The sequence below is a fragment of the Acomys minous genome (assembly GCF_964271855.1).
Source record: "Acomys minous genome assembly, chromosome: 3".
NCBI classification, from domain to species: Eukaryota; Metazoa; Chordata; class Mammalia; order Rodentia; family Muridae; genus Acomys; species Acomys minous.
The window spans coordinates 101,848,411-101,862,581 of record NC_140485.1 but is presented as its reverse complement, the minus strand read 5'-3'; the positions used below and the strand labels follow the sequence as shown (position 1 = coordinate 101,862,581).

Sequence of the window (14,171 nt, the reverse complement as noted above, 5' to 3'; positions counted from 1 at the left end):
CCCTCTAAGGCTGCTGGGGGAGTAGGTAAGGTGTCTTGAGCTTGTTTACATCCTGCATAAAACACCACTCCACAGGAATCAGGCCAGGAGTCAGGAGTCAGGAAGAGAACCTGACTCATCTCAAGGTGACTTGTTCAGAATAGGAGTGGCAGTTTCTCTCCTTCCTTACTAAGCAAAAAGTACAGGTTGCTGGCTCGTCAGCTTGGAGATCCTTAAAATGGAGCATCCTTAACCCTGGGTATAGGCTGGTTGATTATAGAAGGGCCCTGAGGTAGAGGGAGGCAAAGATAACGCCCCAGTGATTTCGCCTCACTCCTTGGCCTTCTGCACCTAAGCTACTTTTGTAAAACTGCTGCCTCTGCCTCTGGCCCAACCCAAGAGATGCAAGGCTATTGGCTGGGTCCCATCTGCTTCCTAAGGATCGGTAAACATGTGGAGATGGACAAGCTCCTAATCAAGAAAGGGCTGGGAAAAGATGCTCTTTTTCTTTTTTTAACTTTCATTTATCCTCATTTTGACACCTCTGCCTTGTCTCATCCCTGTATCCCCAAACCCAACACGCACTCTCAGTACTGCTCCCCTGAAACCTGAAGGATGTTGTTTTTTTAATCCTTCCCTATTGACCCTCTTAGCCTACAAGGGTGGGTGTCTTCTTTCACGCTGATAAATCCCCCAATGTAAATTGAGTGTCCTATAATTCACATCATTTCTGCAGTTATGCATGTCTCCCACGCAGGCTTAGAGCCCATTTCCCAAGAATTTTTCCTGACTTTGGATGCCATTCGTGAGCAGAAGACTCCCAGGCTACTTGTGCAGGGTGCAGCTACCAGTTAAAGATTTTCCTGCCTCTTTCTTCATGCTGGTTTATTCACTAGAGTTGCCCACAAGACTCAGGAAAGCACCATACTTATTATTATGTGTTTGGATTTTTTTCCAGTACTTTTGGTATATGTGTATATATGTCTATGTGTGTGAGTGTGTATGTGGAGTGTTTATGTGTGAATGTGTGTGTGTATGCGTATGCATGTATATGAGTGTGTGAAGTAGTGTGTGTGTATATGTGTGTATGCATGTGTATGTGTGTATATGAGTGTATGGAATATTATGTGTATACATGTGAATGAGTGTGTATATAGACATATATGTGTGTACTTACAAGTATGAACGTGGTGTGTGTATTTGTGCATATGAGTGTGGTATGTATATGTGTATATATAAGTGAGTGCTAATTGTGGTGGTGTGTGCACATGCACGTGTGTGTGTGTGTGTGTGTGTGTGTGTGTGTGTGTGTGTGTCCTGACTGCCCAGCCAGTTCTGGTGCATGAACTTAATAGATGACAGCATCATGTTGTGATGTCAAAAAGGTTGAACATTCCTGCCAGGATCAAATCAATGCCCAATCCCTGTCTACTCTTTGGAGGTCAGAGGATGAGGCAGACACTTTTGACCTCTAGTCAAATGGTTGTTCCTGGCTGCCAGCCTCATCTTCAGCTCTGTAGACATCACCTCATTAAAAAAGGACACATGGTAAGAGTTCCAAGGGTTCTAGAAATTTTGTGCCAAGGCTAAATACAAAGGCAAACATATTTCTCATTATAAGTCACAATCTTAAGATTTTTCTAGGGGTCTTGGACCTGTAGGATTCTCCCACAGTTTCTCATCGACTTCATGTTAATGAAGAGCGAAGATGAAACCATCTTAAACCTGGGATTCGGAGAGCTAGTGATATAAGGCGTGAGTGAGCGACAGTGCCAAATGTGCATACTGTGTCTTAAGTGTAGATTCAGAGATTTCACACACACACACACACACACACACACACACACACACACACACACACACACAAAGAGTAAATATTACATAGTAACACATTATTTCTGATAAGGATAGAATAGGAACACAATTTTATGCTGGGACTACTATGGACCATCTCTCGTCAAGTTATTACCAATCTATTCTATAATCTATTCTGTAGTATGCTTATATCTCTCTAAAATTCATCTAATGAAACCTAACCTCAACGGTGATATCATTCGGCGGGGGGTCTTTGTGGGGTCACTAGATTAATGGGGCAGAGCCTGTAGCACAGCCTGAGCTCCCTCAAAAAGTTGCCCCATGAGGCTTATTTGCCCTTTTCACCACATGACTCACAGTAGGGCATAAGCAATCAGCAACCTGAAGAAAAGCTCTCACTAAGCCCTGCCTGAGCTACACTCTGACCTCAGAATATTTAGCCTCCCAAATTGTGAGAGCTAGTGTTTTTGCAAGCCACCCAGTCTGTGACATTTTGTTCTAGAAGCCCAAGGAAACTAAGACATATCCACAACATAGCAGGAACCATGCCCTGGACCCAAAATTTTAGTAAAAGTGATTTTAAATTTAAAACCAGGGGAAAAAATGGAATTTTTAATTGAGAAAAGTGTTTTAATATACAATGTTAATGGATTTGTCTTCATATCAATGCAGTCTTATATGTGTGTCTTTTGTGATGGTCTTTTGAATGTAGAGATTTACCTATGGAGGCGTTAGTGCCTCCCACTCACAGTAGTCATGAGGTCACCTTGCCCCTAGCGGCAGGCTTTCAGAATTTGGGGAAAATGTGGCACATTATATTCTTTCAGTCAGTGACTCTGGAGAATGGAGGTATTCTGTAGAAAGAGATGCTAGCTAAATGTTACAGTTCCTCTCTTCTTGAAAGGTATTGGATATATGTTTCTGAAAGGGTCCCAGCTGGGCACTCTGCAGCTGGCCACTGTGCACAGATCTGTTCTCCAATACCACGGCCAGATACTTCCAAAGAGTGGTAGGCCACCTTGCCAGACTCTGAAGGCTGAATCGTAAAATCCTAGAGCTTGGAGCAACTACTGGACCTCCTGGACCCAACCCTCCACTAACTCAAAGTGTCTTGGTCATCGCTCAGCATCCATTGGAGCAGTTCTAGACACAGCACCACGAGGCTTCAGAACAGTTTTAGACCGTGCTACTGCCTTCCAAAGCAGCTCTGATGCTGAGAAAATGCAGAGATGCAAGTGGTTGCGCAGACAGCAGGAGACTCTGAACGGGTGTACCAACCGGACCCCTGAGCCAGTGATGGAGGATGATTCACAGACTCTGGGCGGTACCCACAAGGATCATGGTTGTCTCTTCTTCCTGGGCGGTTTGCTCCATACCATCGTCTACCACCTTGTGAAGGGTACTGTAGTGTTCCCGGTCTTGGTGGAAGGAATGCAGCTCGGATGCAGCCTCCCAGGCAGCAAAAGAGGGCATAGGAAACGGATCTGGACTCTTGTTTTCAAAAAAGCATTTGAGGTTCCTCTCACTCAGCTTGTTGGCACATTCCAGGAGTTTGTTTTCCAACTGTTCCTTCTCCCTCTGTGCATATGTCTTCCAAAAACTCAGCTGCAGGTAGCTGACTTGAGATCGGCAGCGTCCATAACAAGTGGTCAGCAGAGAGAAGAAGGATGCTGAACAAATCAGGCACCATCCTAGAATCTTAGGACGAAAGCAATATTGAGGACACAGAGAAGCAAAACGGCACCTCAGGGAACTGGATAATATCACAGGACAGTATATAGCTATACTAATACCTTAGTCATTACTACTGCCTCATTTAAAATTATTCATCTTACCTTTAAGTGCTCGTTGACGGTCAACATAAAGAGAGAGTCGACCGACTACCCATCCTTCTACCCAATGTTGTTGCTAAACAAAAGAATAACTAGAAGGCTGGCAAGGGAAACAGTGGCTGTTCAATAACTTACTGCCAAAGCACTTTGAGATAATATTAGGAGAAGGAAGAATTCTTTCTAATGAGTCATGGTGGTCATATGAATGGATGATCAGTTTGCTAGCCAGGTGTTCAAGCACCACCACTCTGTGGGTCCCTGAATTCATTTCTCACAGAAAAGAAAGAAAAGACATAATACAGTAAAGAGCAGAAGCTGTAAGGACTTAAAGCCTTTTTAAATGCTGAAAGAGAGGAAAGGGGGTGCAGGGGGCTGTGAGTCATTCCAAACTTTGAGGACTATTTGTCCTTAATTTCTAAAGTTAAAAAGAGCAAACTCTTTTCTAAATATGAATGATCTTTTTTTTTTTTACTTTAAACACAAGCGTCTATAGTTAACCTATCTTCTAAATTTGTTTCTCCAGTTTAACTTTTCATAATTTGAGTTAATTTTATGTTCGAGTAACAGATTTCTTGAAAGCACCTCCTGATTTCAGTTCAAAGGACCCTTAGCCAATGGGCTCAGTCAAGAACAAAAAACAAACAAACAAACAAACAATAACATGCAAATGGGTCTGCTCAGACCATCACTTTAGCTTTCACTCAGTGGGTCCCAAACTCTGGCCCAGAAGTGGGGATACTAAAAGGGTCTCCCCTTGACGTAAATGTCATTTCTGAGTTGGCATTCCTCAGGTGCAACACCTAAATTTCTCCTCACCATGGGTGTTGGTGTTCCCTGTGGCTCAGTCTCTGTTATAATATTAAGGTTCCCCCGTCTCAGAAGGTATTTTGGGAGAAGCTGGGCAAGAAGCTCATCAGCTCTTCCTGTTACCTCCCTGTTGCCAGGTGTTTCTTTCTGTTCTACACTAGCCAGGTGAGGCACCATCACTGCCATGTGTGAGCACTTCAGCTCTCCTTCAGTCACTAATGGACTTGTGGTTGGGCCCCTGGGTAGAAGCTATCTCCACTCTACGTGAGCTAATCCTGATGAGTTAGAAACTGTTGGATCAGCTTCAGATTCCCCTCTGTCCCCTTCTCTCCTGACTGCTGAGTTTTGTCCTCCTTGACCAACAGTACCCAGGACTCCAGCCAGCTACAACAGGCTGATTGTGCCCAGCCCGGCCCCTGATTGTGTCCTGTCTGTCTCTTTCCAGGTCCTGGCAGTTTTCCCCTTACCTTGGAATCCTTGAGAAGGCTCTAGAAGCTTTGTGCCTACTTATGACTCATTCTCTCTAAATAACTTTCCACAGTAGGTGTTATCGTTGTTTCCTACCCCCCCCCCCCCGCATTGTAAGGAAACTGGGGTTCAGAGTTCTGTATCACTGACCCGGGCAGTGGCAGTGGTAGGATTCAATGTCAGCTGACTCCAGGGCTGAGCGCTTTCCACTACCCCATTCCGCCATCCCTAAGAACGGAGAGTCATCCAGCTGGGCTTCTTGCTGCTCTGCCTCGCCCATGAATGAATGCACTTTTCCACCTCCGCCCACATGCCCAATTATTGTTTTGGACTGTGTGATTCCAGCTGCCATCTGAACCTCATGGTTAGCACCTGCTATTGCCACATCTCCCTTCATCCACATCTCTTGGGCATCCTCCTGTAGGTCCTTCTCATTCTACTGAAAAGTCAACAGGTCATTGTGGCCAACCTAAGCCATGACCAGATGTGCCTGCTTTCTGTGGGCTCATAATTAAGGAAGAGCTGACACAGTGGTGAGTGTTTGGGGTTGGCACTGGCTGAATGGAGCCTGGTGCCTGCCGAGGTAAACCATGTGTCACTCGCACTATCATAACATTAGTAATTAATGCCTTCCCTCAACAAAAGACAAAAAGCACTCAGGAGTGTGGCATGTTCCGTCTAATCTATGCTTTATGAATTCAACAAAGGAGTTGATTTAGGGACATTCTCTGGCTTATTGATTTACAAAGAATATATCTTTACTGTTAACCATTTTAGGTTGTAGGAGCAGATTTTGTTTTGATGTGTTTGTTGTCAGGGCAAGTCCTTGCTAAAACTTAAAATTGTCATGTGCCCGCACGTTTATCCAGAAGCCAACAGTATTCCTGAGAAAGGGTGAGTCGGCTTGCACCTACTACCTCACTTGCCCTCAGAAATAGGACATGGATTTCCTCTCAAGGCCAGGCCACGAATGCGCACCGAGATCTGTGCACATTCAGATACCTGGCAAGATGACAAGTCCCTCCCTTGTATTGGTTACCGGAGGCTGTAAATTACTGCCCACCAAGTAAAACGATGCTCCAAACTCCGAGCTTCTGAATTAGCGTGAGAACTTCCGTAGCTGTACAGCACAGAAACTCAGAGTCCTAATTTCCCTAGGGAACGTGGCCACTCTTCACCGAAGGCCATTTGAAGATGCTCAGCCCCACTTCATCTGAGAAACTCTGGGCCCTGACAGCATTAGCCCATAGGGATACCAGTCGCCACAGTGGTTACTCAAGGGGATCTCCATGCTAATTACATCACATGCCACTTTGAAGAGTAGTGGCTCAGCTATATTTTAGTGGATGAATAAGATGTGTTTGTGGTTGTTTTGTTTTGTTTTGTTTTTGTGTTGAGATAGCGGCTTGAAAATAAATAATTGATAGGAGGCAGTAATGCTTATTTACAGCTCAGGGTTAGCACTCAGTGCATGATTCTCTGTTCTGCATTATTTACAAAGTCAACCCAGAGAGATGGGTTTGAGCACTTAAGTATTTACATATGCATAACCCAGAGGGTATTCTCTTTTGGGAAATGGAGACGGCACAATCCAATCAGCAATTTTCCTGAGCCATCCTGTCCCTAAAAAGCTTTTCCTCGGATTGTCTTACTGCTGCGTCATGTTCCAATTTCCACTTAGTGTCAAAATATTCTGGCATCTCTCAGACCCTGGCCTGGCTGCAAGGAAGACAGAGAGACATCTCCAAGCTCACACTGGCAGCTAAAGGCACGTTTGTCCTTACCTGAGACTGGGCTTGCAGGGAGAGCTTTACCTCCTCATTGTCCACCGGTGTCATGCTACTTTTGCCGCAGGAGACTTTATAAAGTTCTTCCGAGCACTCTTTGGGCTTGCCCTTGCAAATCAGGTCCAGGAGCCTTGTGCTTCTTGTCCCGCTCATAGCACATTCATAAAACGTCCCATTAAGCAAAGCCACGGAGAGCCACATCACTGGGGCCACCAGTGAACTCAGTGTGATGTGACCCAGGACGTAGAAGAAGCGGCAGGATTGTCTCCTGGGAAAGATTTTTTTGGGGTTCATACAGCAGCCAGTGAAGAGCCTCCACGCCTTGTTATTCAGAAAGAATCCAAGGATCAGTAACACCCAGGCAGGGGCAAAAAGGAAAACCAGCCCGTACACTGTATTCTCAGTGCTGCAGGGGCACTTAAACGCCACTAGTGAGAAGAGACGCTCGCTCCCCAGGGTGAGCAAAGCCATGAAGCTGTAGCCAATAGCGGTTTTTTGGTTAAGAAAGAATTTCAAAATGCTCTGAAAAGCATCCATGTTGGAGACACACGAAGAGGGAAAGACGTTTGCCTTGGTTCTAAGACAGCAACTGTGGCTCCGGCTGAGGGTGGAGCTCTTTTGAAACAACAGTCCTCCTCTGTCTGCATCCAGCCAGATAAGGAAACAATGTCATTCCCCAGGAATGCTTATTTCCCAACAATGTTCAGATAATGCCTCCTACTGGTGGACGCTGACATTCGAGGGCAGACAAAACTACTGAAAACTAAATGCGAAGGACACAGGTTTTCCTTAACATTCTTTCCATGTGCTTCTGATTGCGAATGGAAAGTTCTCTTACCAATTAGAGCACAGACATTTTCTAGCAGGAGGCTCAGCACAAGCGAAAATGGGTTTCAGCCATTGGCTTTTGGCAAAAAACTAGTCTCCAAACCCAGCATTTCATGACAGGTTTCTTCTCTTGTTCTATAGACATGGGTTCTGGCTTCCTGAAAGGGTTTTCACTAAAGACTTAAAACATAGTTCAGGGGTTGGGATTATGGGAATTTATATGGGAAGTCTAATAACTGCTGGGGCTTCTAGAGAAAAAGAGGGGTCCTCCTTTCTCTCCCTATAACCTCTTGACTCGTATCCCGATCCTTCTAAAGCAGATTCGGAGTCTGCAGGATTAGGACTTCTGCATGGCTCCCAACTGCCCACCCCTTGGGCGATGCGGACTTTCCCTGAACCCCAGCATTGTGCTTCATGCCAGGACATGTTTCTGTCTACAATGTGTCCTGCCTCTTCTTCATCCCAATGTGCACACGTAGCAAATCCTAGCTCATCCCAGGCTCGTGTAAACTAGGCCTAAACGTGGTGTCAAACGCAGATCGTAAACTCACTCGGTAGTTCGATTTGCAAGCGGCTGCTAAATTTGTACCACAGTAGGTCCTTGAAGAGAAAAGCAGTTCTTTATAGGTGTCTGTTAAATGAACCAGTGAACAAATGAATAAACTTTTTTGTGTGCTTCAAATTATAAGTAATTGAAGAAAATTGCCTCCATTTCTCTCCTACACTGCGTTTAATTTAAAAATTAAATTAATTAAGGCCTTGGAATGATGGCAACACATCAAGCTATTAATAAGCTTTAAAAGCTTGGTTTAGGTGTTTTGTGAAAAGAATTTGCCTTGGATTAGGAGCCAAAGAACTAAAAGGTTACAGTTTTTGCTGTCTTTTTTTTTTTTTTTTTTTTTTTTTTCCTTCTCTACATACCAGATTACACACTTGTGAAAGTTGTGCTTTAAAAGAAATTGCAGGGTCAGTTGAGACGCCTGGTGGGTTAAGGTGCTTTCCACTAAGCCTGACCATCTGAGTTCTATCCTCGGGACCCACATGGTACAAGGGGAGAACCAGCTCCTCATTTTCCTCTTAACTGTGTGCCGTCCTCATACTCATACACAAATTAACAAATACGTGTAAAATAATGTCTCAAAAGAAGTAAGCCCTTGGATTCTTGAGCTCTGTTTAAAAACAAAGATAGAAAGAAAGACAAGAGGAGAGTGAGTGGTGCTGTCTAAGGTTACTTTTGTTTCTGTGTCCTGGGGTTCTCTAAGTCCTGCACCACATCAGACATGTTTGACAGCTGCATTATTGCACATTTATGTCGCTCCCACCATATCCCTTGTCCGACCTCCAAGAGCTGAAATCAACAGTATGATAGTTACTCATGTCCGAAAATGCAGTCTTGTGTCCAGTCTTCCCAGAGCATAATCTTTTCAGAACAGTGCCTCCCTATTGTGGAACATGTGCCTGGGGCCCCTTTTAACTCTGAATTTTATGCTTTGCCATGTATACCAGGCTGCTGTGTTGACCATTAGCAATGCTCTTCTTTCTCACCATCCTAAAGCCTATGGGTTTTCTACAAGGGGTTTTGGAAATAATTTTGTTTGTCTGTCTGTTTGGTTTGGTTTGGGTTTTTTTTTTTTTTTTTTTTTTTTTTTTTTTTTTTTTGAGACAGAGTTCCTCTGTGTAACAAACCCAGCTATCCTGAAACTCCGTAGACCAAGCTGGCCTCAAACTCACAGAAACCTGCCTGCCTTTGCCTCTCAAGAGCTGAGATTAAAGCTGTGTGTCACTCTGCCTGGCTAGAAATAATACTTTTCACAAACGGAATTGCTCCACAAACCCCAACCCTTTTAGGACATACTATAAAAATTAAAAAAATAATTTAAAAGTCTCCCATGACATAAGGCCAGTAAACTGCAAAGACAAGTGTGAATACAGACATCCTGACTACAGACTCTGCCTGGGAAGCCTGACAATCGATGGGCTGCGATGCCTAGAACTGGCTATTGGGTTGTCTGAGTAGACTTCTCTTTGAGACTAAGAGCAATAGTATTCTCTCTCTCTCTCTCTCTCTCTCTCTCTCTCTCTCTCTCTCTCTCTCTCTCTCCTTCTCTCTCTCCTCTCTCTCTCTTCTCTCTCCCTCTCTCAGGTTGCTTTCAAGATGTACTTGGGAATTACACCAAGGGTGACCTGTCACAATTCAAGCAAAACAAAGTTTTCCCTGATCCTAGACAAGAACCCACTGGCAGAGTTCGTGGAAGAGCTCCCTGCTGGCCGATCTGCACTGTGTTACTGCAACTTACTCTGTGGCATCATCAGAGGAGCCCTGGAGATGGTAAAGCTTGCATTTCATCTTGGCATGCATGTTAGCCACACACTGCTGTCCCGAAAATGGAACAGCATCAAATGAGCGCACAGTCTCTAAAGATGGGAAATCCTAGACAGAGAGGCCTGTTACTGCAAGCCTGTGTTCTCAATGACTTGGAAGGTATGGGGGGTAAGGGACAGGGATCAGGATTGCAAATTCAAGGCCAAAACTATATATATATATATATATATATATATATATATATATATATATATATATATATATGAGAGAGAGAGTGCAAATTCAGCCTCATTCCGGTTAATTCTATTGGGTTTTTGTTTGTGCTTTATTTTGCGTCAGGTTTTGGGTTTTGGTGGTGTTAGTTTGCTTTGGCTGCTTTTCAAGTCAGGGTTTCTCTATGTAGCTGTTGCTATCCTGGAATTCACTCTGTAAACCAGGCTGGCCTTGAATTCAGAGATCCACCTGCCTCTGCCTCTGCTGGGGTTAAAGGCATGCACCATCACCAACAGGCCTTGTATTAAGATTTTTAAAAGTAAAATGGAAGACTGAAAATTTTTCCCAAGAGGAAGAAAAGAAATCTGGGAGATGGTTCAGCACATGCCATTAAGCCTAACAACTTGACTTCAGTCTTTGGAACCCCAATCACACAAGGACAGAACTGACTCCTGCGAGTTGTCTTGTGAGTTTCACTCCTACTGATGGTACACACACACACACACACACACACACACACACACACATACACACACATTTACACACACACACATTTAACACACACATACTTACACACACACTTAACACACACACACACTTACACATACACATACACACACACACACACTAAATGTATTAATTAAAAATAAAAGAACTCCAGGAGTACTTCAAGTAGCCATGGCCAATGATCTTTCACAGCCTAGTTTACATGCAGTCTAGCTGCAGCCTCTGCAGCCTTGCTGATGCCAGGGACACTATTTACAAGGTCACACAGTCTCATGACTCACAGGCCACTGTGCAGAGTCTTCATAAAGTTACTCAGCACAGAGACCTCTTTGTAGGTCTAATCACAGCACAGCAGTCTGAGCTGCCAACCTTGGTGCTGTCTAGAAGGACAATGGCTGAGGGCACGTGTTACAGGGGGACAGGGGAATGCAGGGCATTTTTTGAGGCTGACTTCTACTCCTGAGTTATCCGTTGGTTTAACTGAGATAGTTAGTAGCACCTATAAAGTGTCAGGCACTGAGCTTGCACATAGACAAGACGCACTTGCTGCCCATAGAGAATCTCCAGTCTAGTTCAAGAAGTCACGTGCAAAAAAGTGTGATAAAGGGCTAGGCTGGGGGGGGGGAGGGGGGCCGCGTATGGAGAGAATCCATATGGTCTTGTTAGAAACTCTTTACTGGCTTTTTAAAGGAACAATAAGAGTTAGGTGAAGGTCTCGGTAAGGAGAGAAACATCTCAGGTAGACAGATCAGAATCTTCAAAGACCTCTCAAAATGAAAAACAAAAACAAAAACAAAACCAGAAACTCAGAAGGACAAAATGAAGACCGAGGGAGGGACAGCCATGAGAAAGTCTTAAATTCTTTAATGATAAAAGAAAGGATCCATGTGACCTGGAAATTCAATCTTCTACAATCAAAGTATCAGGGCAGACTCCGGTTAATAACTAAAAAAAAATAAGGGGTTGAAATTTGTGTTCTAGTGGTGGCACACACCTGTAATCCCAGCATTCCAGGAGGCAGAGGCAGGGGCAGGTGGATCATTGTGAGTTTGAGGCCAGCCTGGTCTAACAAAGGGAGCCCAGGACACCAAAGCTACACAGAGAAACCCTGTCTTGAAGAAAAAAGAAATGTGTGTTGTAGAAATTCCCTTGTTAGTCAGATGAGGGTATACATGGAAGAGAGAATGGAGGGAGGGAGGGAAGGAAGGAGAGAGGGAGGGAGGGAAGGAGGGAGGGAGGGAGGGAGGACAGCAAGTATGAATCTGATGCTGGTAACCTCAGGTAAACCCAGAAGAAATCCCTGACAGTAGCAATCAAAAGGCGACTCACTGGTGTTGGCTCTGTTTATTAACAATTAAACTTTATTATACAACCCAACTAGCAAACACAAGAAGGAAAAAAGGTTAAAGGGACAGAAGAATGAACCTTCCAGTCTCCGTTCCACGGGATAGGTCTTTAGGTGTCTCTCTGACCCACGAGCTGGTCCGGTCCGTTCCTCTCTCTCCACGCTCTCTCTTGCCTTCCCTCAACCTCTTGTTTTTCTTCCCACCACCTTCCCAGTCACATGCAAAGGGCAGTCTCCTTCTCCCTTCGAGGGTCAATTAGGAAAACAATAGCCACGGTGGGGTTCCCAGGTCGGCTTCCTGAATTCCAAGCCCAGGAAGGCTCCAAACAGTCTCTCACAAGGTATTCATGGTGTGCCCCAAGGGTAAAGCCCGCCAAGATTGCTTCCACCTGCGACAAAGCTTAATCTTTCCCACACACTGGGACAGTACTTGTCAGGGCAGAACAGACAAGACTTGGATGTCAGCTGACTGAAAAGGTCAAAATGGAAAAAAAAAAAAAAGAGGGAAAGATTGAAAAATGACAGTGAGGTTTCTGAACAACCTATAGGGAAGCTATTAACCAACAGAACAAAACTAAGAAAGTTGGAACTGGCAAGGAGAGGTGCTCAGTCTTGAACCTGCTAGTGTTGAGATGTTTAACAAACACACAGTGAGGAGTTTAGAAAGAAGTGGCTTACTTTTTTTTTTTTTTAACTTATCCATCTACAGAAAAGGTCTCATTGTGTAGCAGAGGCTGGCCTCAAACTCACGGGTCCCCTGCCTCAGCCTCAGCCTGCAGGCATTACAGGTGTGCCACCGGGCATGGCACAAGCTGTTGAAAACATGACTGGAGGGACATCAGAATAGACAGAAATGCCTAAGGAGATTCTGTATGGCAGGAAGAAAGGGGATACTGGAAACAGCACATACCAAAGGGGGAAAAAAAAAAAGTAAAGTTCTCGGGAGGCAGAGGCAGGCGGATCGCTGTGAGTTCGAGGCCAGCCTGGTCTACAAAGGGAGTCCAGGACAGCCAAGGCTACACAGAGAAACCCTGTCTCCAAAAACAACAACAACAACAAAAAAAGTAAAGTTAAGCAGAGCATGCCAGTAAAGGTTGAAGACACAGGGTTCTCAGAAGTAGGAAAGCACTAGAGAGTGACGGAATCACAGAAACAGGGGAGCACGCAGGATTCCAGGATTAACAAGACCAGCTCAACACAGTGAGTACCACTTACCAAGCTTTGGAGAGGGTCTTGGTGGAGACTGTGATAAAAGAAAAACAGATGGAGAAGAGAGTCTCAAAGACCGGTAAGGTGGTAGGAGGAGGTGATGCAGAAGCAACAGCCAGCAGTCCTGTTTTCTTAGAATCTTCTCTATTAGGATGGCAAAGGCCAGGCCCTAACCATTCTAAACCTGTGTCATTGACCTACTCCATAAGGACCCATGCATATGATTTTATTTGTGGAAGTTAAGAAAGGACAAAGTAATGGATACTCCCAAAGTGTAAAGCAATGGAGATGCTCGGTAATGTACCCTAGGTTGAGTTAGCTTTGATCTTCTCTGGTGGGAAAAGGGAAGTCTAGGAGGTCACACTGAAATGGGTTAGCATATAACTAAAGCAAAACCAGGAGGAAGAAGTCCCCAGCTTTCATGGGTAATTGTTAACTGTACGTGCTGACCACAGGGTCAGGAGTCACGTGGCCGCACATGTCCAAAGAGCTTTGGCATAGTGTTTCTTTAATGGATTTTTCTGTTATATTTTCCAAGCATTGAATATGGAATAAACCAGGTGCGGCAGTGCACACTTGTAATCCCAGCAATCAGGGAGGCAGAGGCAGGCAGATCTCTGTGAGTTCGGGGCCAGCCTGGTCTACAAAGCGAGTCCAGGACAGCCAGAGCCACACAGAAAAGCCCTGTCTCAAAACAAAAACAAAAAACAAAAAACAAACAAACAAAAAAACCCAAAAACCAACAACAACAACAAAAAAGCAAACCAAAAACAAACAAAGGAATAAAAATCAGAGATTAATTATAGGCCCTGTATTTCAAAGTACAGTTTACTCTTTTCATTGGGTGGTGGGTGTCGGAATGCAAGGGCTTTTTTTGCTTTCTCTGTGAGCCAGATAATCTGACATTTGGAGGCCTGTGGTTTAGAAACCCCAGGCTCACTGCCTAGGAGTTCCTTATCTGGAAGAAGTAAGTCAGGTAAGGCTCAATAAATATTAATTAATTGCCTGCTAGACCCAAGAGTTTTTCACTTACCACTTTCTTCTACCGGCTACCCTCA

General features: G+C 44.5%; 2 protein-coding genes across 2 annotated transcripts in view; one reads left to right on the top strand and one right to left on the bottom strand.

Annotated features, from left to right (window-relative positions):
• Positions 1 to 14,171, top strand: part of TRAPPC3L (trafficking protein particle complex subunit 3L) — a 71,927-nt gene that overhangs the window by 52,181 nt on the left and 5,575 nt on the right. The window contains exon 5 of the mRNA XM_084775395.1: positions 9,660 to 9,845. Within this exon, the coding sequence (XP_084631521.1) occupies positions 9,660 to 9,845 (186 nt within the window). The remainder of the gene's footprint in view (positions 1 to 9,659; positions 9,846 to 14,171) is intronic.
• On the bottom strand, positions 1,479 to 7,466 carry CALHM5 (calcium homeostasis modulator family member 5). The gene is made up of 2 exons (XM_084775386.1): positions 6,686 to 7,466; positions 1,479 to 3,492 (listed from the first exon to the last, which is right to left on the bottom strand). The coding sequence occupies exons 1-2, from the start codon at positions 7,223 to 7,225 to the stop codon at positions 3,103 to 3,105; spliced, it is 930 nt and encodes a 309-aa protein (XP_084631512.1). The 5' UTR covers positions 7,226 to 7,466; the 3' UTR covers positions 1,479 to 3,102.